This window comes from Drosophila takahashii, chromosome 2L, assembly GCF_030179915.1.
Source record: "Drosophila takahashii strain IR98-3 E-12201 chromosome 2L, DtakHiC1v2, whole genome shotgun sequence".
NCBI classification, from domain to species: Eukaryota; Metazoa; Arthropoda; class Insecta; order Diptera; family Drosophilidae; genus Drosophila; species Drosophila takahashii.
This window is the reverse complement of record NC_091678.1, coordinates 27579613-27604267: the sequence shown is the minus strand read 5'-3', so window position 1 is coordinate 27604267 and position 24655 is coordinate 27579613. Positions and strand designations below refer to the sequence as shown.

At 37.0% G+C, this 24655-nt stretch overlaps 2 protein-coding genes and 3 long non-coding RNA genes across 14 annotated transcripts; 2 read left to right on the top strand and 3 right to left on the bottom strand.

The window, feature by feature from the left end:
* Window positions 1–3: 3 nt before the first annotated feature.
* On the bottom strand, window positions 4–1219 carry LOC138913383 (uncharacterized). 8 transcript variants are annotated; one of them, XR_011419101.1, is made up of 5 exons: window positions 1072–1218; window positions 942–1016; window positions 734–887; window positions 549–582; window positions 4–216 (listed from the first exon to the last, which is right to left on the bottom strand). It is a non-coding gene; the product is annotated as an uncharacterized lncRNA (long non-coding RNA). The 8 variants fall into 8 exon arrangements; XR_011419091.1 differs by having other exon boundaries at window positions 270–887; window positions 1072–1219; XR_011419092.1 differs by having other exon boundaries at window positions 294–887; window positions 1072–1219.
* A 1704-nt stretch (window positions 1220–2923) lies between these two features.
* On the bottom strand, window positions 2924–5431 carry ifc (delta4-sphingolipid-FADS-like protein ifc). Its single transcript, XM_017143236.3, has 2 exons — window positions 4891–5431; window positions 2924–4048 (listed from the first exon to the last, which is right to left on the bottom strand). Exons 1-2 carry the CDS (start codon window positions 5286–5288, stop codon window positions 3481–3483), a joined length of 966 nt encoding a protein of 321 aa, XP_016998725.2. The 5' UTR covers window positions 5289–5431; the 3' UTR covers window positions 2924–3480.
* Window positions 5432–10238: 4807 nt separating this feature from the next.
* LOC138911941 (uncharacterized) lies at window positions 10239–10972 on the top strand. The gene is made up of 3 exons (XR_011417576.1): window positions 10239–10331; window positions 10594–10784; window positions 10849–10972. It is a non-coding gene; the product is annotated as an uncharacterized lncRNA (long non-coding RNA).
* Window positions 10973–16262: 5290 nt separating this feature from the next.
* LOC138912368 (uncharacterized) lies at window positions 16263–17057 on the top strand. Its single transcript, XR_011417901.1, has 2 exons — window positions 16263–16836; window positions 16890–17057. It is a non-coding gene; the product is annotated as an uncharacterized lncRNA (long non-coding RNA).
* A 1402-nt stretch (window positions 17058–18459) lies between these two features.
* Window positions 18460–24062, bottom strand: eIF4A (eukaryotic translation initiation factor 4A). 3 transcript variants are annotated; one of them, XR_001770504.3, is made up of 6 exons: window positions 23932–24062; window positions 22664–22890; window positions 19693–20306; window positions 19302–19525; window positions 19029–19223; window positions 18460–18904 (listed from the first exon to the last, which is right to left on the bottom strand). XR_001770504.3 is itself a non-coding variant. In XM_017159746.3 (5 exons), coding segments are annotated over exons 1-5 (1212 nt in total). In that variant the 5' UTR covers window positions 23934–24062; the 3' UTR covers window positions 18460–19078. The 3 variants fall into 3 exon arrangements, 1 of the variants encoding a protein (XP_017015235.1); XR_001770505.3 differs by lacking the exon at window positions 23932–24062 and adding an exon at window positions 23047–23256; XM_017159746.3 differs by having other exon boundaries at window positions 18460–19223.
* Window positions 24063–24655: the final 593 nt, after the last annotated feature.

Sequence of the window (24655 nt, the reverse complement as noted above, 5' to 3'; positions counted from 1 at the left end):
TACTTTTTGTTAAATTATTTATTGTATTATAAGTAGACAATTTTTCTATTTTTTTAATTTATATTTATTGAACAAATTCCTCTGCTGACACGTTTTTGTTGAGTGCCTCATTGTTGTTATTATTTGATTTGGATTTATTTTTAAAAAATCGTTTCTTTTGCAATTGAATTGCCTTGGGAATCAATATTTCTGCATTACCAGATCCTGAAACAATATCTAAAAAAATTAAGATTTTAGTGTTTTAAAATAAAATGAGAACAGAAAATAACTTCGGCAAGCCAAAGTTTTAATACCCTTGCAGCTTTCAGGAATAAAATTGTGACTAGAAAAGCATAAATATAAAATAAGAATAACCAACAGTTAAATGTAGACTTATTTCACGCTTTTGAAACTTGAACCGACAGACAGACGGACATGGTTAAATGGATTTACTTTATAGGTTTGAAAAGGTCTCCATTACTGCGTAACAAACTTCTGGACTAAATTATAATTCCCTCTGCATGGGTTTAAATATATATTTTTAGATTTTGTTATACAAGCCTGTTTACATCAAACCATGTTTTAAGATTTTGTTATAAAAGCCTGTTTACATCAAACCATGTTTTAAAAGTGAAAAGCAGAAAAAGACAGAAAGAAATAGGATTAAAGACAGATGGCATTCTAAGTAAATAGATTGAAATTGAATCAAGAAACTAAGTGTATTATAAAAAATACAGTTATAAAAATAACCTACCGTGAAGTGCACCATAGAAATGTGTAAAGGAGTTTACGGCTTTTTTTCCAGAAAGGCCTTTAACATTAAATCCCACAACAAACTCATCCGTGAGAACCCTCCGCAAGTTTTTTAAACCCCCTTCTGGCAGCAACAACGATCTCATGGCTTTAATCTAAAAAGGAAGAAAATTTCACTAAAATATTTATATCAAAGAAAAAAGACTTACGTAGGAGTCCTTTGCACCACTATTTCTCCTTCTCCTCTTTAACAAATCGACGAATGTGCCTGTTGCTGTTCATGGCTAAATATCACACATTATTAGGTATTTCACTTGCACAACTCATGGTGTTACTCACCTGTTGACGACACTTCAGATCACAACAAAATATAAAACTTTAAATGTACAATAAGACAAATTAAATACAATGTTTACAAAATTTGGCGCAAACGTTGGGTTAGTGATGGTAGCGGGGTTGGGTAGTTATGGCAATCCGTTACGATTAATATTGCGACTACCGATATCGTATAATCGATGGCAATAAAAACATTCGCTAATATTATTTTTGTTTAGTTCTATGTATATAAAATTAGGTACTTATATATTTACTTTATATATCTAAGCACCAATAAAATCCGCTTGTTATGGAAGGAAGGAAAACGTTTTGCTACTGAACCACCGCTATTGTTAAAAATATTGCTGCAGCTAAATTGCTCATTATTAAATATAAATAATATAAAAAGAAATAAAATTCTATCATTTATTATTTTATTTTATCTCATTATTAAGTTTTTATTTTATTATTTTAACTTTTTTTAAATTTGTTTTTTATATAAACAAAATAAAGTTGTATTCGTTATTAAAATCATTATATACTTGTCAAAAATTTCATTTTACAATTTTTTTTAACTCATATAGAAGTGTTCACATAGAAGTGTTCACTCTCCGATAACTCTTTTGCTCTTGTAAAAAATACACACGCCACCTATTGACCCTTAAGGGACCACTGGGTGGTCGATCCCTTTTCTACCCCGAAAGTGCCACCGGCCCCCTTGAGAACTACAGGGCATATAGTGGTCCGATCCTGCAATAGAAAGAAGACTTTTGGGAAAGTTTAATCGCGATAGGATTAAACCTGAAAGACTAATTCGCATAGAAACGGACAGAGGAACATGGCTAGATGGACTCGGCTTTTGATGCTGATAAAGAATATATATACTTTATGTGGTCGGAAACGTCTCCTTCACTGCGTTGCAAGCTTTTGACTGAAATTATAATACCCTCTGCAAGGGTATAACAACGATGCATATCGGGAGTGTTGGGCTGTTCCTGAAGTATCAGAGAAATTATTGTGGTGCTTTACATTTGGGTAATTAATTGTCAACAATCTACTTCTTTGACCGCAGCTGTATGTTTATACCCATTATTCGTAGAGTAAAAGGGTATATTGTATTCGTGCAAAAGTATGTAACAGCTAAAAGGAAGCATATTCTGGATTAGGGTCACTAGACGAGTCGATTTAGCCGTGACCGTCTGTCTGTCTGTATGAACGCTGAGATCTCGGAAACTACAAAAGCTAGAAGGTTATGATTTTCCACACATATTCTTGGGCTTCCTACGCAGCGCAAGTTTATTTCAGCCGAGCGCCACGACCCCTCTTACGCCCGCAATCGCCCACTAACGATTTCAAAATGAGTCTGGCGCCCACACCATTAAAGATTTCCGAGAAGTACAAATGCAATTTTGTTGTGTATATTTATACCTATCGAAATGTAGAAGATATTTTATCAAAACGGACAATTCATTAAAAAGTTATGCGCAATCAAAACAATTTTATATATCTATCTCCCTCGCACTCCCTTTAGATGAGTAACGGGTATTATATAGTCGGGACACCAACCCGACTATAGCGTTTTCTCTTGTTTTATGTTCAAATTGCGGAATTCGGACCTCATTGGTGTTTTAATGTTTCAATTTAACATTTAATCATTGTAAATATCCTCTTTGTATTGTGATGCCGATTTTATAGGGAAATTTTTCAGAGGATGAACGTGCCAAACAATCATTAAACCGTATTGCTGTGTCGCTACTCAGTCGCTTATCGAAATAATTATTATCAGTTAATAGCGTTGTGCCCACATGACGTGCGACATGCAATCGACGTAAGCAATAACTTCGAGCTTTAAAATTAAGAATTAATCGGAGAGTCATTACAATAGGACGTTGCTTTTATTATTTTGCTCACAAGTTTCAACGTTATTCTATACATGCAGCCACCCCTGGCAAATCACTTAAACATTATTCTTAGGTAACAGTTTCAAGAGGCTATCAAAAATAGTAGTTGCTGGTTAGTTGATTAGTAGCTTACTGCCGTTGGGGTGACGTTTAGGGACAAACACACTGCATTGGGGCTTCACAATTATGATTTGAAAGCAATATAAATATGTATCGAAAATATTAAGACAATAGTATAATAGGACAAGTATTACACACTAGATTCAATAGGCTTTCCTACTTATGAGGTAAAACAAATTTAAAGCGCTCGAGAGTGCTAACAGTATTGCAATAATACCAAAAACTATATACACGTCTACGTTTCCTTTATCTAATCGTTGGAGATTAGTAGGTGCTGTGCAATTCGTCGCTCCCTTCAATTCTTCCTCGTCCGATGTAAACGTCTGTACGATTTATATATACATAAAAAACCGGTTTAGGTCTAACGCTGAGATTACATTCATGGCAGGAAACCTTGAATAGCATCGATTGCTTAGGAGGCTAGACCGCGCTGGCGGCGCTTTACGCGGGCGTATGGTCCCACGGCTGGGTCCATGATGAAGTCGTAAAGTACCCGGGTCCAGCTGGTGTGCTGGGGCATTGTGTCGTAGAATTCCTTTGCGATGCGCTTAACCTCGGGCAGCCTGGAGCCGGGTACCGCCGGAAAGTCGTGATGCTCATTGTGGTAGCCGACATTAAAGGTGATCCAATTGAGCGGGCCGTAGTAGGAGTAGGTTTCAAATCCCTTAGCGAACATGTAGTGCTCCGAAATAAAGTGTCCGGCCACCGGGTGCAATCCCATGGCAAGAATGCTACCGATCAACAAATACGCTAGAGGCTTCCAGCCCAAGAAGTAAACAATGAGCGCGTTGAAAGTCAGCTGCACCACGGTGTTGATTATTTCCAGGCGCGTAGGTGGCTTCGGGTTTATCACCAGTGGACGGAAAATGTAGAAGAAAGGCTGCAAGCACACCCACAAAAACTTTCCAAACGTGGTGTCAAAAAGGCGCGCCTCCAGCAGTGTGGGTATGTCAGTGTCGATTGCCTCATCACCTTGGTAACTGAAAGAGCAAAATAAATATTTTACTACCAAGGAGTACAACAAAAATTAGTATGTGCCTTTAGCATGAAGTTGTGTTCAATGATTTCACTTATCTCGTTCACAAAACTAGTTAAAAACAGACTTATATTTTTTATTTTAGTGGTATTGACAAAGTTCGAGTTTTTTACTCAACTTTAAGTAATAAAAACTATTCTATCGAAATCAAATCTTACTACTACTACTTAGTTTTGTTTCAGAGGACCAGGATTAGCCCCAATCGAAAATTCTTACTGGGATCAAAACGTTGTTGAACGACTTCTATGATCCACCCAACGGTGCACCTGAGCGATTAGATAAACCTTATCTGCGTCAACGCGTTTAGTGAATGGGAGTGACTGTAAACATAGACACGCATACATATATTTTGCAGAAAATATTTGTTTTGCCTTAAGAACTATAATTCGATAGGGAACTTTTTCCAAACCCAATGGTTGTGACTCAACCTAACTCGCCTTGCAGCCTGAATCTCGAGTGGCAAATCGCTGAGCTACGTGACCAATTGAGCGCCTATTTGGATATACATATCACTACAGCCTTATCTTATCGACGCAATTTAGAGCCATTCGATGCCCAGCAAAAGGAAATAACAAGGAAATTGACTCAGAAACTTTTTTGTCGAACGTAATGAAATGGATGCAGTGTTGGGCAACGCATGCCGGCGATTTAATGGGAAAATTAAACCGGGGTTCGACGAACGGGATGTTTTCACAATTTGCTGTGACTACGCCCCAGTAAGAACAAATATAGCCATGTATGTGTGAAAGTGTACGACGTCATGGATTTGAATTAAACAACACGTACCGGTGATGTTCCAGATGGTACTTCTTAAAAGAAATGCTCATGGGCAAGCCAATGGGCAGGTTACAGATAAAGCCCAGGATCCGATTATGAAGGGGTCTGCTGTGACCGAATGCCAAATTGTGCGAAATTTCGTGCACGGCAAGCATCAGCGAGTGGTTGATGATGCCCCCGAAGCTGTAAGCGGCCACGAGGAGCCACGACCACGACAGGTCCTTAACGACGAACAGCGCCAGGATCTGGGTGAGCACCATCGCACCGGCCACCCATTTGAAGTTGGGGTCGTGTCCGAAGAGCTTCTTGATCTGCGGGTACTTCTCCAGGATTAGCTTGCGCCGCGAGGCGTGCGGCTCTTCCGTGTACACCCACTCAAAGTCACTGCGTGATACTTTCTGGCCCATCTCGGGTGCTTGGATTAGTTGCTGTTGTAGGTTGTTCCAGGTGACGTGCTACAGGTCGGTGTTAATTGGCTGACATTATCGACCGGCGCGAGGAGGAAAACTGTCGAAACTTCCAAATGGGCGGATTGAAAAATGTAATATGACAGTGATGGAGCTGGAAAGGGAACCGATATTATATCGATAGTAGAATTAACAACAACGATTATTCGCCAAATGCGATGTACGCACCTTGCCTTCGTGTTTACTCGAATTTTTAAATGTACATAAAAGCTCAGAATTCCGCTGATAAATTTGACCATCAAGCTCTAACTTTTACTTTATCACTGTGGACGGCAGTCCGCGTAGTGACGAAGCGCACCAGGAGAGTGTGCGAAGGCGGGTACTATTTTATAGCCGCAAAATTAAAAATCTGCAGTGATGGTCCGATCAATCAAAAGGTATTGCAAAAACTAACAGGATTGCATACCAAGACTTAATCAATTTAAATTAGTTTGGGAGAGTTGTGTTCCTATTAAAAATACGCGTAATAAAATCTGACGCTCCGTTTAAAAGTTATACCCAATACAAGACTTTAGGAGACTATTTAAAATGAAAATTAATTAATTCTGTTCGTTTTTCAGGACATTACATATTAATATGTACAATAGCATTTTTCGGTATTTTTGCAACAGTGCAACAGTCACTCAAATTTGATTTACAAAAACACTAATCAACATTTTTTAACCAAATAAAAAAAATTTAAAAACAAGAAAGGAAGCTACCTTCGGCCAGCCGAAGCTTATATACCCTTGTAGATAAAAGAATACTCACTCGGTGCAGTTCCAGGGATTCCAGATTCAGCGTTTCGATTTATTTCAATTTTGTTTTTAAGTAGTCAAGAATCAAAACGCCTACTTCCTACAAAGTTACAATGAATTTTCTTATATTTGTTTGGGAGCCTTAAGATATAGTGGTCCGATCCGGCTGGCTCCGACATATGTACTACCTGCAATAGAAAGAAGACCTTCGGGAAAGTTTCATCGCGATAGCTTTAAAACTGAGAGACTAGTTCGCATAGAAACGGACAGACGGACAGACGGACAGACGGACAGACGGACATGGCTAGATAGACTCGGCTATTGGTGCTGATCAAGAATATATATACTTTATGTGGTCGGAAACGTCTCCTTCACTGCGTTGCAAACATCTGACTGAAATTATAATACCCTCTACAAGGGTATAATAATAAATAAGGAGGACTAGAAGGTTAACTGCATTAAAATATTGCTTTACAATATTGCTCTACAATCGAATGTTAAGCTGGTAGTCAAAAAAGTCACTTCTATTGTTGTAATTTGCGAAAAGCTTGGTTTTTACCATATTATAATGCTAATCAAGAGATTCAATTTGAAATGACAGATGACAAAATGTTAGTATAAGCACATTATTACATTTAGCATTTAGTCTAAGCCTGTGATAAACATTTTCTTACAGGGTTTTGTTTACTTATTGTTTTCTTAGAAATAAATTAGTTACAAAGACCACAGATTAACGGCTACTACGATATTTTTCTCAAAAATAAAACCAAATACCAGCATTTTCCTCTTACGCGGAGGGTCAAATCTGGTTTTAGGAATAATTTTATACAATATGGTTTAGAACGGCCTATAGTTTGTGTTCCGCCCCAAAAATTGTTAATTTTTTTGCGTTTATACAAATGTTTATGTCCAGTGAAGTGAAATTTCTAGTATTCCGCTTTCGTTTGTCATTTCATGGACCGACCTGGAAATATAAACATGTAATTTGTCTTCTTCTTTTCTCGATCGGTTTGTTTACCTTCGAAAGTCGACAGCTGTGCGATGCAACGGATTCGCAGTCTGAAGGGTGAGAGGTGTGTGCAGCTTAATTGATGTCACAGAAATTATGTCGGCTTAAAAATCGTATTCTCACACAAGCTCTCAACTTTGTGCAAGCGCATGGTGGAACTATATGTGTAAGGTGGTCTCAACGCAAGAGCTGCTCTCTCGTCATTTGTGCCAGTCTCCATCTAGCTATCTCATTCCATCGCCTCAGAGAGACAGCGAGGTAAACATATTTAACGTCCTTAACAGAGGTGAAGAGACCACCTTATATATGTATGTGCACCATGTGCGAGCGCGATTAGAGCGCAGAGAGGAAAGGAGAGGACAGAGAGAACGCTTGTCAGCAGTAAAAGAGAGACAGGGATATGTACAATTTTCGTGACGGTCATGAATCGGTTTTACTCTGTCCCCGAAAATCCACACCGCGCCCATGGTGGAACAATACAAGGTGATCTCGTCGCGAGAGCTGCCCTCTTTTGAGGACGTTATTTGTGCCAGACTCTATCTAGCTTTCTCATTCTATCGCTTAAGAGAGACAGATAGGTAAACATATTTAACGTCCTCAGCAGAGCTGACGAGACCACCTTGTATAGTTCCACCATGAATAGGCCCAGCGGCAAAAATTGCCATTACAAAATGGATTACAAATGCATTACTTCTCCTCCAGTAATAGGGAAACAATGGATTTCAACATGGATTACTTTGCCATAGGCATGGCCGCCTTGTAATGTGGTCGGGACACAATTTGCATTACTAGTAATGGGAAAAGTATGCAAGGCCGAGTCACATTCGGGTCTCCATTACGAGTTCACTATACTTTCCCAAAATTGTAATGCAAAATGTAGACAGACTAGAGAAAATTCAACATACATTTTGAAAAACGTATGCTGAGTTGTAATGCTGTTCATTTATGAAAACAAAAAATATTCTTTAGGTGTGTTTGTGATTTTTGACAAAAGGAAATCGTTAACGAACATAAGTACGAAGTCATAGAAGCTCTGATTACAACTTCACTGTCGAAAAACAGCGATCGTATTCGATTACAATGTCTACACTTGTAATGCATTTTTTCTCCAGACCCCATTCACATGATCGCCGCTGGGGGCGGTTAATCAGTGCTTAAAATCATAGAAAACGAAACAAACAGAAAACACTAGAGTTTTTTCGGAGAGTTGCTTTCAAAAACAACTAAGAAACTGCCTTGTTTTCCTTGTTTACTCAATCAAAAGCAACACAGTAGCCCTTATGTTGTTTTTCATACAAGTGCGTGTCAAAAAGCAAACTTAAACCTCAATTTTTCGGGGATACCGACATTTCAGGAGGTTGTTTTTAGCAACACAAATGTCGGGTTTTTCATGTCAAAAAGATTTTGAATATTGGCTACAAAAGAAAAAATTGTAAATGTTTTTCAAACAATTGCTTTTGGGTTGTTTTTTGATTGTTAGAGTTTTCAGGGACACACACTCATAGAAATTTTTACCTAAATACTAGAAAAGTCGCCCTAAAACCGAGGTCGCCCTAAAAATACGAAAAATGTTCTTATTATACGGGTGGCTAGCCCTAAATATACGAAAAATCGCCATGGAAAATATTTTTTAGGGTTAGTTTTTTCAAAAAGGCAAATTTGCCCTATTTTTTAGGGCGAAATTTTATGATGCAATAAATGGATACATACATGTAAAACATGTTATGTAAATGTGTGTGTAGTTAACAGGTCAAAACAAGTGAGTTAGAATCGGTAGCCCAGCGGTCTAAGCACTCGCACTTTCAGCTTTGCTGTTTGAAAATACAGGTCGTATTCCTGTTGGTGAGGGTTCGATTCCTGTGTGAGTCAACATTTTTTTTTTTTTTTTATTAAAGATATTTTATTACTAATTAAGGTTTTTCGTCCGCATGTTAAATTTAAAGTAGTCTTAAAACCCTACATACATATGGAAATTCTGAGTTAAAAGACTAATTTATGTTAAGCATGCGAAGAAACGGCGCGAAGTATCCCAGCCACCAGCAAAAAAATACAAGTTTTTGTTTGTATAACTTAGACCGCAAGAAAATAAGATTTGTACAGTGTTTGTACGTTGCATAGCGCGAAGGGACTGTGGTGCAGCGCTAGAGCGTTAGACTCCAACTCGAGAGGCCGTGGGTTCGAACCCTCGTAGTGACACCTAATGTTTTTCTCAAGTAAGTTGTTTTTTCTCTTTATATATATCCCTAATTCGATTACAAAGATGATTTTTCAGTTATAACTGGCGATTATACAAGTCTGGTGCCTCCTGCCCCCCCCCAAAGGCATCGTCCGATATAGCGACAATTCAACAAATAAATTACCCAGCGGGAATGTGAGAAGTTGGTTTTTGTGTTCTTGAAATCCTGTTCCTTTTTGCAGGCGGCGGTGTGGGGTTAGATAATTTCTGAGCGTTAAATGGGGGTGGGTTTCTGAGAAGCATCAATATCAGGCCACTTATGCGCTGTGTGATTTCTGTGGCACTACGATTATAATATTTTTTAACAAAAAAATCACCAACTTATAATATTCAAAAATCCTATGATTTACACCAAAACCAAAAGACTTGTTCTCACATTTAGTTTTAATTTTTAGTAATTTTAAAAGTCGTAGAAAAAATATTAATAATTGTTAATCAAAAAAATTAAACTATATAACATTATTATCATAATGTCTATAATGATAATATTAATTTATTTTACTCAACATTTTTCAAATAATAATAAGGATGAATGTGGGATTCAACCAAATTATAGAGAAAAGCCACGGTAAGACGATTAAAATATTTGATCACATTTATCAAGGAATTACATTAAATTTCAAAGAAAACTATTGTTGTTTTTTACATTTTTAAACATTTTCTGTGAAATAAAATAATTTGATCGTCAGATCGTGGCCTAAGCCATTTTTAAGTGTTCTTAAAATATAAAAATTCGTGTTGGTGGTATTGATAACACGAAAATGCCTAATATACCTATAATATACGTAACCTTTAATGATTACGGTCCTGAAAAGTATTGTTTAAATATTTATTCGGCGCCAAAGTGTGACCCAACTTTACAACGAAATTTACCCCACATTTATCTGCATTTTGTATGGTATTATCAAGAATATAATGCAGGGTCACATCATTTTTAAATTTGTTGGAAAAAGTGAAAAAAAGTGAAAATAGTTAATTTTAATCTAAAAAACAATAAAAAGGTGAGTGATAAAATGAATTTTGTCTTTTTATAACCTTTATTTCAGCGTTACAAAGGTTAGTATCACAGATATTTTCGCCATTAATAAATATACGCCTCCGGATGCTATCTTCAACACAAATTCTGCATTTCAGTGACACTTGAAATGTTTTTAATCTTTACCAGTGGTAAATGGTGTGAGGTGTTCATTAAATGGTTGTATAAATAGTACTTCAGTACTAACTTAGTTGTTTAACTTAATCAAAATATTACATTTATTTCAGCCAGGCCGACTGAGACTTCTTGGGACCAGAAGTGTTGCGCCTGCGTTTGTCATATTTTATTTTTTCTTCTCATAGTTTTTGATATAGATACCCGACATAAAACAACTGAACAGAGGGTAAATGATCGGCCATGGCAAACCAGGCATAATTTCTGGAGAGATCCTTTAATTTTGTGCGGAGACCTAATAATGGTAATTACTCTTATTATTATTCCTGGTCTTACATTCATATCTAAATTATGTTTGATATTTTCAGAAGACAGACAAGAAATGGATATCTAAGTACTGCATTCGGCCAAGCAAAACCCGGGAATGCTTCATTAAAAATTTGTAGTTCCAATGCTTCGATAATAAATACACAAACAAATATTACAAAAAAACATGATTTTTATTGTGGAAAATCAGATACTGAAAAGCAGTGCAAAACCAAAACTGCGAGGGTCTGGAAAAACCAAAACTGGGAGGGTGTAGAAAAACAGATATTGCAAGTGGAGGAAAACCATAACTGGGTACGTGTGGAAAATCTATAATGCGGGAAGTCGAAAAACCAGTGGATTTTGTCCTGCATTCTTCTGCCAGAGATCCAGATAGAAACCTCATTTCCCCCTTACTTTTTGTGTCACCCCCGTGTATTTTGAAACCAGAGATGGAAGAAATGTAAGGGGTGAATGAGGTTTAGTCCCTTCCGCTTCTATGGAGAAAATATGTTATTTTCCAGAGGAATTTTCCCGGTGGGTTCCCAGGAAATATCAACACATCATTGAAAAACAAGAAAGGAAGCTAGCTTCGGCCAGCCGAAGCTTATATACCCTTGCAGATCATTCCTATTAATTAACAAATCGCAAAAATGTTCAATTTTCTAATATTTCTCATTAATTTTCCGATTGTTCCTATGGCAGCTATATGATATAGTCGTCCGATTTTGATTAAATTAAAATTGAAATTCGGAAATATTTAAAAAGAGTCGTATCCTAGAGTAGAAGATAATACAATAAAAACCAAAGAAGCTAGAATTTATTTCCTATTACTTTTCCATTAATTTCCCGATCGTTCCTATGGCAGCTATATGATATAGTAGTCCGATTTTTTAAATAATTAATTCGAAATTCAGAAATATTGAAAAAATAACATCCCCAAAAGTAGAAGGTGATATTTCAAAAAACACGGAAGCTAGAATTTTTTTAACGTTTTCTTTTCCGATTCTTCCTATGGGAGCTATAAGATATAGTTGTCCGATCCGGTCGGTTCCGACATATATACTACCTGCAATAGAAAGAAGACTTTTGGGAAAGTTTCATCCCGATAGCTCAAAAACTGAGAGACTAGTTTGCGTAGAAACAGACAGACGGACAGACGGACAGACGGACGGACAGACGGACATGGCTAGATCGACTCATCTTGTGATGCTGATCAAGAATATATATACTTTATGGGGTCGGAAACGTCTCCTTCACTGCGTTGCAAACTTCTGACTGAAATCATAATACCCTCTGCAAGGGTATAATTAATAGATTTTTATACCCTTGCAGAGGGTATTATGATTTCAGTCAGAAGTTTGCAACGCAGTGAAGGAGACGTTTCCGACCCCATAAAGTATATATATTTTTGATCAGCATCACAAGACGAGTCGATCTAGCTATGTCCGTCTGTCCGTCTGTCCGTCTGTCCGTCCGTCTGTCCGTCTGTCTGTTTCTACGCAAACTAGTCTCTCAGTTTTTGAGCTATCGGGATAAAACTTTCCCAAAAGTCTTCTTTCTATTGCAGGTAGTATATATGTCGGAGCCGACCGGATCGGACAACTATATCTTATAGCTCCCATAGGAAGGATCGGAAAAAAAAAACTTTAAAAAATTCTAGCTTCGGTGTTTTTTGAAATATTACCTTCTACTTTTGGGGATGTTATTTTTTAAATATTTCTGAATTTCGAATTAATTATTTAAAAAATCGGACTACTATATCATATAGCTGCCATAGGAACGATCGGAAAATTAATGGAAAAGTAATAGGAAATAAATTCTAGCTTCTTAGGTTTTTATTGTATTATCTTCTACTCTAGGATATGACTCATTTTAAATATTTCCGAATTTCAATTTTAATTGGATCAAAATCGGACGACTATATCATATAGCTGCCATAGGAACGATCGGAAAATTAATGAGAAATATTAGAAAATTGAACATTTTTGCGATTTGTTAATTAATAGGAATGATCTGCAAGGGTATATAAGCTTCGGCTGGCCGAAGCTAGCTTCCTTTCTTGTTTTTGCTTTTATTTGGTTTATATTTTTATGGCGATTCGCCCTAGATTTGTTGCCTAGTCGCCATTGACCCCCGTTTAGGGATGTCGAAAATATATCAAAATATCAATATATCGATATTTTTTACGAAAAAATAAATATTTTTATCGTGATATTTTTTTTGAATAATTATCATACATCATCGATTTTTTTTCACATTTTTTTTTGATAATTTTAAGTGGTCTCACTTTTCATCGGGACAAGAAAAAATACATATGTGAAAGATGAGCGCCGGTAAAATTTATTTTTCGGCAAGTGAAAATGCATAGCATAGCATTCAGAATTCAAGAAAACGCGCTAAAAAAAATGCGCGGGAAATACTTGACTTGAATATTATAAATAAAAACAAAAGAAAGCAAAAATAAATATTGTTTTCTTTCATTTATTAATAAATATAAACTAAAAATTATAAAAATATAATTTAAGATCGTATGTGGGTTAATGTTTAGTGGTTAATGCTTATGCAGCTTAAAATTAAAAAAAAATAATAAAACAAAAATATCAAAAATATCTGATATATAGATATTTTTTTTCTGATATATCAAATATCATTTTGATTTTTTGTTTAAATAAAAAATATCATCGATACGATATTTTTAAATATTTCGACATCCCTAGTATAAATATACACAACAAAATTGCATTTATACTTCTCGGAAATCTTTAAAGATGTGGGCGCAGGACCCATTTTAAAATCGTTGCGCTGCGTAGGAAGCCAAAGAATATGTGTGGGAAATCTTAACCCTCTAGCTTTTGTAGTTTCTGAGATCTCAGCGTTCATACAGACGGACAGACGGAGAGACGGACAGACGGACATGGCTAGATCGATTCGTCTAGTGATGCTGATCAAGAATATTTATACTTTATGTGGTCGGAAACGTCTCCTTCACTGCGTTGCAAACATCTGACTGAAATTATAATACCCTCTGCAAGGGTATAAAAAGATCAAACTACTATGACACATAGCTGCCATACACACAAAAAAAGCACGTCGCCGTAAAATCGATAAGTCCAGGTAATTTTCTGGTTATTCCTACTCATATCGTTTTTACCTAAAATATTCATAACATTTACATTAAATAATATAATTTTGCCGAATTCTCTCTCTCGGAGATTCTCTAACCTCGAAAAAGAGCGCAAGAATCAATATGGCGAGCAAAATGACATGAGTGGAAGCGAGAAAGACGTATTTGAAATTCGAACTGACGTACTTCAAGCTTGTTTTCTTGCTCGCACTAGAATAAGTTTTGGTCAGGAATAATGAAAATTTTCGTTCTACCTGGCCCCATATCAAGTTAAAAATGATCTTAAAAAAGGTCAAATTGACCTACGATTCATATCGATTTTTTTTGGGTATAGAAACGATCGAAAAATTTATGTGAAATAATAGGAATTTTAACATTTTGGCGATTTATAAATTAATAGAATGATCTGCAAGGGTATATATGCTTCGGCTTGCCGAAGCTAGCTTCCTTTCTTGTTTTCCGGAAATTTTATTACCCAAATGTTTAGAAAAATCACTAAAACGTTGTGACTTCCTAAAACATTTCAAAACTGTCAAAAAAAATACTAGACACGTCTTTCCTTTCGAGTACACAGATTTTTACAATCTTAACATTTCTACAACGTCATATTGACATATTTATAATTTATTGTACATGTTCGAAATTAACTAATTTTTGGAATTTAGGGGGAAAATTGAATTTTTTAGGGGGAAATTTCGACTGTTTGAGATTTTTCAGGGGGAAAGCTAAATTTTCATCTGGCAACACTGCAAAGGGAATTGAACAGAAAGACAGATTGAAATTGCAGTTGTTTATCTTGCTCAGTGTTCTTTTTCTACAAGTAATTTTTGAAAGTAATTTTCAAGGGTATTAAACTTGTCTAAATTATTATAGCTTTTAATTATCAAATAAAAACACCTCTTAACGAGGTAAAAAAACTAGTGACGATCGCACCTTCAACGTACAAAAGTTCTGATATCAACTTTTGTGACGAAAAATGATTTTAGATGCGACTAAATAAGTACGCTACCTAAAATTTACTCGTTCGGCCCGCTTTAGCAAATATTTAATATCTACACGAAAGTTTTCTGTTGTAGCGTGCCGAACGAATAAATTTTAGGTAGCGTACTTATTTAGTCGCATCTAAAATCATTTTTCGTCACAAAAGTTGATATCAGAACTTTTGTACGTTGAAGGTTCGATCGTCACTAGTTTTTTACCTCGTTAAGAGGTGTTTTTATTTGATATCAGAAGTTTTTGTTTGTTTACTTTTGCTCTCATAGGTGCTAATATAAACATTTAAATTTAAATTGGTCATAAATCATAATTTTTAAACTATTGTATTTTAACGAATTAAGTTAAAAAGGCGTTGAAGTATTTCAAAATACCTTTTAAACGAGGTATAGCACATGTCTGTACCTTTAGTAGTGTAGAACTTACAAACTAACGAAATGTAGCTATTTTTAGCTTTTTCCCGCTAAAGTAGCGGCTTTTTCCAAAAGTCGTAGAACAAAAGTTTTTTATATCGATGTGATGAACGTCATATCAAATTTTCAAAACTTAAAAAACATGTTTTGGACAAACTGACAAACAGAATTAAAATTTCATTTCGGGAAGGCGAAGAAAATCTTATTTTGGCTATAACTTTTGAACAGAGCGTCGGATTTTATCATATGACCCCTCAATCGACGGGTATTTTCAATAGGAAGACAACTAAAACATTGCGAGGGGGCTTTAATCCCCACCGGCCCTAACAGCTCCAAATTTCGAAATTTGCACTTTTTCACTTTCACCGCTCTCTCTCCCAAGCCAATTGATTTTCTTAAAGTCTTGGTATGCAATCCTTTAAGTTTTTGCAATACCTTTCGATTGGTGTATTACTCATTACGATCGGACTATCACAGCAGATTTTCAATTTTGCGGGTATATAATAGTACACTCAAAAAATTATTTTTTCTTAAATATAGAAAAAAAAAATTTTTCTGTGCTTCAAAAAAATATTCTAAAAAGAGGAAAAATTTTCTAATCTTCAGAAAAATTTTCTAATCTTCAAAAAAATTCTGAATTGAACGAGTTTTTTTAGAAAATATTTTCTGAAATACAGAAAAATCAATTTTTTTCTAAATTATAAGGTTTATTTTTCTAATCATCCTTTCTTTTTTTGAGGGTTAAAATCGCCATTGATTTTAGAAAAAAAAAGACTGAACTTTTCTAAAACTAAAAAAAAATTGCCATTAAAATTATAAATATTTCTACATAATAGAAATATTGTTTTTCTAATAACAGAAAATTTTTTTGAAGATTTTTCTAACATTTTGAAAAAAATGTGTGATATTAAGAAATATTTTTCTAGAAAATAAAAAATTTAACCGTATTTGATCGATTTCCTTTCTTATAGACTTTTTAGAAAAGTTTTTTTTTAGCCTAAGAAAAAATCGCTATTAATCGAAGAAAATTTCCGGGATTGGTAGCCTAGGGGTCTAACGCGTGCGTGCATGCATATGTTATTCAAGCTTGCGGCTGCAAGAGTGAGTTCAAACCCACGTCGAGACGAAAAACTCGTGGTGTCTTTTTGTTTTTTTTTTAACACTAATAGTTACATATTAATAAAAAAAATGTATTGCATTTTGTTTAAGTTTTTCAAATTTGAAACATTCAATTACTGTTACTATTGAACCATAATAAATAATAAATATATAAATATTAATATTAATCAATAAATATTTAAAAGTAAAATTAAATGATAAACTAAAAGGAATAACCAGAAGAAAGCCAGATCAATTTGAGTAAAAATAGGAGAACAAAATGTGAATAGACTTTGTACAGCGCCTCACGTGATGCTTCCGTGGCGTAGCTAGTAGAGTGCTTGACTGCAAACTGTGAGGCGCGAGCGGTTAGCGGTTCGAATCCCGCGTGCGGCGACCAAGATGTTTTTCTCAAAATAGTAAGTTATTGGGTTTTTATATTTATAATTTGTAATTTGTACACTCATTTCAGTTCCAATTTGAAACCACCCATGTGCTCAATTAAAGGAAATTAAAATAAGGTGACAAACAAGAACGAAAAAAAAAACAACACAAAGGCCGTGGCGTCACAGAAACAACCGGGTATAATTCCGAAGCCCGAAAATAGATTTTTGTATTTTCTGAATTTGAGAAATTTTTTTTTTTTATTTAAAAAATATTTGTCTATATTTAAAAAAAACCGTATTTCTATTTTTTAGAAAACCTTTATTTCTAAATTCTAAGAAATAATTTTTTACTTTCTAGCAAAATATTTCTAAATTGCAGTCTATTTTTTTTTGATTTTTAGAAAAAACGTCTTTGATTTTAAAAACCTACTTTCTTTAATATAGACAAAATCGCCAGTAAAGCAAATTCATAGGCGATTTTCTAAAACCAAGGGCGATTTCAGTCGATTTTTTTTTTGGGTGTAGTCGCCTTCGCACACTCTCCTGGTGCGCTTCGTCACTACATGGACTGCCGTCCATAGTGATACCCTTGCATAGGGTATTATAATTTCAGTCAGATGTTTGCAACGCAGTGAAGGAGTCGTTTCCGACCCCATAAAGTATATATATTCTTGATCAGGATTTATATCCGAGTCGATCTAGCCATGTCAATCCGTCCCTTTGTATAAACGCTGAGGTCTCGGAAAATACATATAAAATATATGGGACAAACCATGCAGGTTCTTGGGGTGTCTATGCAGCGCAAGTTTACTTCATCAGAGTGCCACATCTTTAAAGACTTCAAAAAAGTATGATTGCAATTTTGTGTTTATTCATACCTTTCAAAAAGTAAAAGAAATTTTTCAAATGGGACCTGTTATTTAAATCTCCCTTGCACTTCCTTTAGCCAAATAACGGGTATCTGATAGTCGAGGTACTCGATCAGACCACTATATGTTATGTCTCCCAAAGGAATAATGAAAAAAAAATAATAGAAAAAACATTGTAACAGGATTTGACAATTTTTTGATTTCTGACAATTTAAAAACATAAATAGGAAATAAAGTATCTATAATCCCAGGTATTTAATTTTCCTGCAAGGGTAACTTCGAAGCATTTTTGTATGCAAATGTAGGGAATTGCACCCACACTCAAAGAGCAAACTTATTCATGTGTATTATTCATGCCATACGATGATACAAAATAAACTGAATGATTGACGCTGGGTTTTAGCGTAAGGACTAGTACTCACTTAAATTAAGAAGGCAACGAAATGATAATTTCATAAACAAAATTTTGTGTGGAGATTTTTATTTCGTAGGCTTTTAATTGAAGTGAGTACTGGGCCTAAAGCAAGAACATTATCAAAAAATATGTTTCTTCACTGCATAGCAAACTTCTGTGAAAATGTATAATACAAACCAATTATGTCAAATATTTTCCACTGCGAGAGATAGCTATAAACAAAGTCTATTTTACCGAATTGCAAGAACGAGGAAACCATTTCTTTGATGTGCATTAGCAATCCCACCCCACTGTATATAAGCATTTTTATTCATTAATTAATCTGAAACCATGCGCATTGCTTTTGCGTAAAATTGATCTTCGTTTGACAGCTGTTTCTTAGGAGTGGTATATTTAAACATAATGTGTACATTTGTGTTTTTGTTTTTAGTATATTTTTATCAATAGTTCTAGAAAAAGCTAAAACAAAGGTGCGGCAAAATTTTGTTTGATAATTTTGGTGTTTGCGTTTAGTTGCTTGCTTCGTGCCTCGTTTTAAATAGTACTTTATTTTAGATAGACGCAATTGTTTTTTTTTTATATATTTGTATATATTTGTTGTTGCTGGTTGACGACGCAGTTTTAAAATTGATGATACACTGAGAAGAACTAAATGGATACAGAGGATGTCCGGCGTTTCGGCGAAATTTTGTAAGCTCCTGCGGCTGCTAGATGTTGTTGCTGCCGCCCCCGCTGCTGATGATGTTGCTGCTGCGCCGCTGCTAATGATGTTGGTACTCTGTCCGCGTCTAGTCCTTGTCGTTTGATGGTCGGCTGCCTTTTTGAATTAATGGTTGAATAATTATTTAACTTGACTTTAATTCTTTAATGATCTTTGAATAATTTATATTTGCGCTCGGTTATTGATTTCGCAATTTTTGGTTGCTGTTTTGCTCACTCACTTTTTATTTAGAATTCTTTCTTAGTTGTTTTGCGGCTCAGCAGAAAATATTTAAATCAAATCGGCAATATTAGCAGGCATTTCCTCAATTGTTGTATGGTAGAATTGTTCAATATCCTTAAGGATTCGTCGATCATCATCTGTAATGAAGTTGATCGCAACACCCTTGCGACCGAAACGACCACCGCGACCGATTCTAAAATAAAAACAAATGACGAAAAATGTTTACAGGAGCCATTTGCGGAATGGATTCGGTTGCTAGCTGATTACCCACCTATGAATGTAGTTCTCGCGGTTCGAGGGCAGATCATAGTTGATGACCAACGAGACCTGCTGCACATCAATACCACGCGCCAGTAAATCAGTGGTAATCAGGACACGAGAGGATCCCGAACGGAATTGTTTCATGATGACCTCGCGATCTCGCTGCTCCATGTCGCCGTGCATGGCCGAGACGGTGAAGTTGTGGCTGGACATCTCCTGGGTCAGCTGGTCCACCTGAAGAAAAGGGAGATCAATTCGTTAGTATTTTTAATTTTCTTATGATAACCAAAACTTAATAGTCTGTAAAATTCTAGTCTAATATCGTTATTTCTAACTATTCCAATTGGACTGAAGACATAATAAAAAAATTAGTAGAAATGCATAGAGTTAAAAATATTAACCTTGCGACGGGTGTTGCAGAAGATAACCGACTGGGTAATAGACAGCGTATCGTACAGATCGCATAGGGTGCCCAGCTTCCAGTTTTCCTGCTTCACGTTTACGTAGAACTGCTTGATACCCTCGAGAGTCAACTCCTCCTTCTTCACCAGGATGCTGACGGGCTCGCGCATGAAGCATCGGCTCACTTCGAGCACGTCCGGCGGCATGGTGGCGGACAGCAGGATGACCTGCACGTCTGGAGGCAGCATCTTGAACACGTCCTGGATCTGGTCCTTAAAACCGCGTGACAACATCTCATCGGCCTCATCGAGCACAAACAGCTTGATATACTGGGTGCGCAACACCTTGCGGTTGATCATGTCGTAGACGCGTCCGGGCGTGCCCACCACCACATGGCAGCCAGATTCCAGAATGCGGGCGTCCTCGCGCACATTGGTGCCGCCAATGCAGGCGTGCGAGTGCACCTTCATGTACTCGCCCAGCGCCATCACCACGCGCTGGATCTGCGTGGCCAGCTCGCGAGTTGGGGCCAGAATCAGCGCCTGGCACTCGCGAATGGACGTATCGATCTGCTGAAGGATAGCAATCGAGAAGGTGGCAGTCTTGCCAGTTCCTACGGGAAAGATTAAGATGAGATATGGTTAGCATGCAGTGATTTTGGTTTGCGGAGGGGATGCCTTTAAACAGCAGTTACAAAGTTGGTACTCATAACCTATTTTATTTCTTATTTTATTTACCGTATCTAACTAAGCGATAGTGGAAAGCCAAAATTTTCCCAAGCGCTTGATGGCAAATTTTGTTAAAAAACTTAAATACAATTTTTCGATGGCACTTTTATTTTTATATTTCTTCAGATAAAGAAATTTTTTGAACAAACAATTAGGGTATTCAATTGCGTTGCAAACGTTGTAAAGTGTAAAAGTGTAAGGCAGTTCCAACAACAATTTCTATACAAAATAGTTTTCAAGGCCTACACATGAAAACTATTTTGAATGCAACGCAATTGAATACCCTAAATAAGAAATTTTTATTTTTTTTTTAGAGTTTTTGCAAATTGTATAGCAAACTTAGTCGTCCAACAAAAAAAAATCGATTTTTCATACTTGTCGAGCCCTTGAGCTGGTCAATAGCTGATCTATTGACCTTTGAATGAAACAAAACTTGTACACAAAAAAAAATTTGCTTGGTAAAATTGACCAACAAAGATAGTTACGTAACTATTAAAATAGTTACGTGTATTTTGTTTTTGCTTTGGGTTTGTGTCTTTGCTAATTGTGTGAATTTTGTTGTTGTGAAATGACTATTTACTTAGTAGAATTGACAATTTTGCTGGTTGGGGCCTGTTTGACAATTATTACAGTTGATTTTACCAAGTTTTTTTTTTGTGTGTAGCATTGGGTGGATAAAAGTAAAAGAAACAGCAACCTAACATTTTTATATAAAAAAAGTTGAAAAAAAACTATAAAAAAAATGTTAGTGGAAATTTTCGTGATCCAGGGTCCAACGCAAAAATAACACTGTGCAGCATTTTTAGTGTTTTTTAAATTTACCTCGATGGTTGCTATATTTTTTTAGGATTCGTTACGAATTCCCAAGTTAAACTGCGTTTTCCAAAAAGTTCCCCGACGCAAGGATTCTTAGCAAAAGGACCTCAAAGTTCGAGAAATGCTGAAATTGGCCAACTTTGCGGAGCTCTCAGAGGCAAATGGATGCATGGTTTGATTCGATGTTAAAGTTTTTTAAAAGATACACCCTTTATCTTTTAAACCCTGTACTTAAAATAATTTTAGGATTTTTTTTAAGGCAGAAACAAATTCTAGAAAACATAGTCAAAAAACATAAAAGTATACAGCTGCGGTCAAAATGGTAGTAGTGTTGCCGCCCTGTGTATTTAAAAGTTTGTTGTTGTAATTGCTCTTTTCCTGGTAATATTGTATTGATTATAATTTTACTATTAGACTAATTGGATAAGAAAAAGTTACAACATCAAACTTTTAAAAACACAAGGCGGCAACACTACTACTATTTTGACCGCGGCTGTATGTTTTTCAGTTTTTTGACTATGTTTTTTGGAATTTATTTCTGCCTTAAAAAAAATCCTAAAATTATTTTACGTATGGGGTTTGAAAGATAAAGGGTGTATCTTTTAAAAAACTTTAACTTCGAACCAAGCCATGCATCCATTTGTCTCTGAGAGCTCCGCAAAGTTGGTCAATTTCAGCATTTTTTGAACTTTGAGGTCCTTTTGCTAAGAATCCTTGCGTCGGGGAACTCTTTGGAAAACGCAGTTTAACTTGGGAATTCGTAACGAATCCAAAAATATAGCATCCATCGAGGTTAATTTTTAATGATGCATAGTGTAATTTGCCATTAGTCGCTTGGGAGCGTTTCATGGATTTTATTTTGTAAATCGGATAGATCTTCTTAAAGTCCCTGCCTATAATGCATTTTAGGCCTGCCAGGCACTATCCCCTGCAAGGAATGCGAAATGAAGGTGCAGGCAGAATGCAAAAAAAGGGAGTAAATAAGACGGACTAAATGCGTTTCAGAGAGCCTGCAAAATGGATTAGGACCGACTGATCGGCAGGTAGATAGCATTCTTCACGTTTGACCTTAAAAACGGAACACCCCACAGCTGGAATTTGGCAAGATCAGCCGTAAAGTCCGACGAGCGACCTTATTTCTAGGAACTTTTTTTTGCCCGGTCGGTTATGAAAACGAATCGCAGATGGCCAGCGAAAAGTGGCGCGCAAGCGCAATGACGCCGAGAATCGAGAGGGCGGGAGCGTCGCATAAGAGAGAGAAAGAGAGCGGCCGAGAGCGCAGTTTCAACGAAGAATACAGGCGCAGCAGCTGAGTCATCGCCTGGCACTTTTCGCCAATTTTGTACATTCTCGAAAGTTTTTCTTTGTTGCTGACGATGATGATCGAGGGGAATCCGGAGCTCGGAGTCCGGAATTATTTACTCACCCGACTGTGCCTGGGCAATGACGTCGCGACCCTTGACACAGGGAATGATGGCGCGCTGCTGGATGGCCGACGGCTTCTCGAAACCGTAGCCATAGATGCCGCGCAGCAGCTCCTCGCGCAAGTTCATGTCATCGAAGTTGTCGTACACCTCGTGCCAGGTGGACTCGATGACTCCCTCGGGGTCCATGCCGGCGGGACCATCCTGAGCTATTTCACTTCGGTCATCCCTGCGGGCAAGAGAAAATGCGTTAGTGGGCAGGCGAAACCAAACGAAAGCGAAGAACTCCAAATGGAGGGGGGAGGGAGGTAACCGTTTTCTAGCCACATTTGTTGGTTATGGCGAATCGAATAGCGACTGGCGCTTGGCAACCAGCGGCACTCACATTATCAACAATAAAGAATTGACTAGGTAAACTTATATCCTGAATTTCGACGGCTGGAGCCCGGTACACTTAATCAATTTCTGTTTTGTCTGTATAGAACGAATAACAGAATGGGAATTTGAGTTGACCGTGCGGCCTGTGTTGTTTTCTCCCGAAAGTCGAAGCCGAACGGTTGAACGTGTTTTCAGTCCGTTACGTTTGTGGCTCGGTGCGCTCTGCGAAGCGGTGTCTTTACGTATAAAACAAAAAACGACTGCCAGTTGCGACGACAGCTAGGAGGCCTTTGCTTTTGACCGATGCGCGGCGAGAGTCCGCCCCTGAGCGGGTGCGAGCGGGACGACCCTAGTGTCGCGTGCGTCAATGTCAGTGGGCGAGAGCGGTCGAGCGATATGGGCACGTAACGCGGCCAGTGTTGCCTAACGACGGTCGCGAATGGTAGTAGCCGGTTAAAATGGTAATACTTGACAGGGTTGATAAGTGGGGGGAGGGGCGGAACGACTGGCAAATTTTCCAAGGCGTGTGTGACGAGCCAAAGAAAATCGAGATGGAGCCGGGCTAAGTCACCCGAAGGTTGTGGAAATCTACTGAAGATAGAACCATTCAGTCTGCGTCATTGTCCAGTCATGAGACTGAGTAAAGTGGGGACAGACGTCACAACCACTGCGCTCTCTTTCGCTCGCTGCCTCTCGCTTCCACTCCCTGCACTGTCATTCGGGCGTGTAATTTTTTTGCGTTCCACTCATTTTGACCGTCAGAAATTTTAAAAAGCTATTTTCTGCGTTGAAGCACTCTCGGATCGCCTAAAACCGTTTCGGATTCGATGGGTCACGAGTTCCCCTAGCCGCTTTTCACATTTCGAACGCTTAATATAAGAAATATACTAACATTTTCTGAAAATTATTTGGCACTTTTTATACACGTGCTGCTACTGATTTGTTAAAACCAAGCAAAAGAGGCTCCATCTTGCAAAAGTTTTAGTGATGTAAGAAAACATCGCCGACTATCGATAGCTCGATCGTCACCTATCGATACTCCGATAGCCCGCCATTCTTCGTGCTCGGCTTGAAAATGCCATCTCAATTTGCTATTTCTTTCAAATAAAATGTTTCAAACATACTAAGGACACTAAAAATTGAGCTTCTCTTGTGTATCCAGGATTAAGATTCGAGCTTATCTTCACATTCTAAAGGATATAGGAACTAAAATCTCAAAGGATCTTGAAATATAAATTAATTTTTGATTTAACTAAAGAAATGACCCATGGGAAATGCATATTTTTTCGCAGGGTCAGCTCCTGGTCATCTAATAGGGTCTTCCCACAGAGCTCCATCCACCATCTACCATCCGTTGAACGGATGGTCCGTAAGGTTTTGCCGTTCCGAAAATTTCCCAGTTAGTCCGCCATCCAATTTTAACGGACTTTGACGGGCTCTTTTATGCGATAGTTAGGCGATGTTTTCTCGGTGCAACTCTGAATTCTTCCTCTTGACTGTGAAAATTGGAACGATGACTGCGAGAACAAATCAAATCGATGGCGGGAAAAAATTAAATAATGCTTCAGTTCATTGTTTTTTGGGTTTTTGTTTAATTATTTGTAGTTTGTTATGAG

Excerpts from the sequence above, each read along its gene's own strand:
- eIF4A (XM_017159746.3), bottom strand. Across the intron at positions 20,307-22,663 it reads CATTGCCCAGGCACAGTCGG|GAACTGGCAAGACTGCCACC; the intron begins GTGAGTAAATAA and ends TCTTTCCCGTAG. Across the intron at positions 19,526-19,692 it reads TCTGCAACACCCGTCGCAAG|GTGGACCAGCTGACCCAGGA; the intron begins GTTAATATTTTT and ends CCTTTTCTTCAG.
- ifc (XM_017143236.3), bottom strand. The coding sequence starts at position 5,288 with ATGGGCCAGAAAGTATCACGCAGTGACTTTGAGTGGGTGTACACGGAA. Across the intron at positions 4,049-4,890 it reads TACCATCTGGAACATCACCG|TTACCAAGGTGATGAGGCAA; the intron begins GTACGTGTTGTT and ends TTGCTCTTTCAG.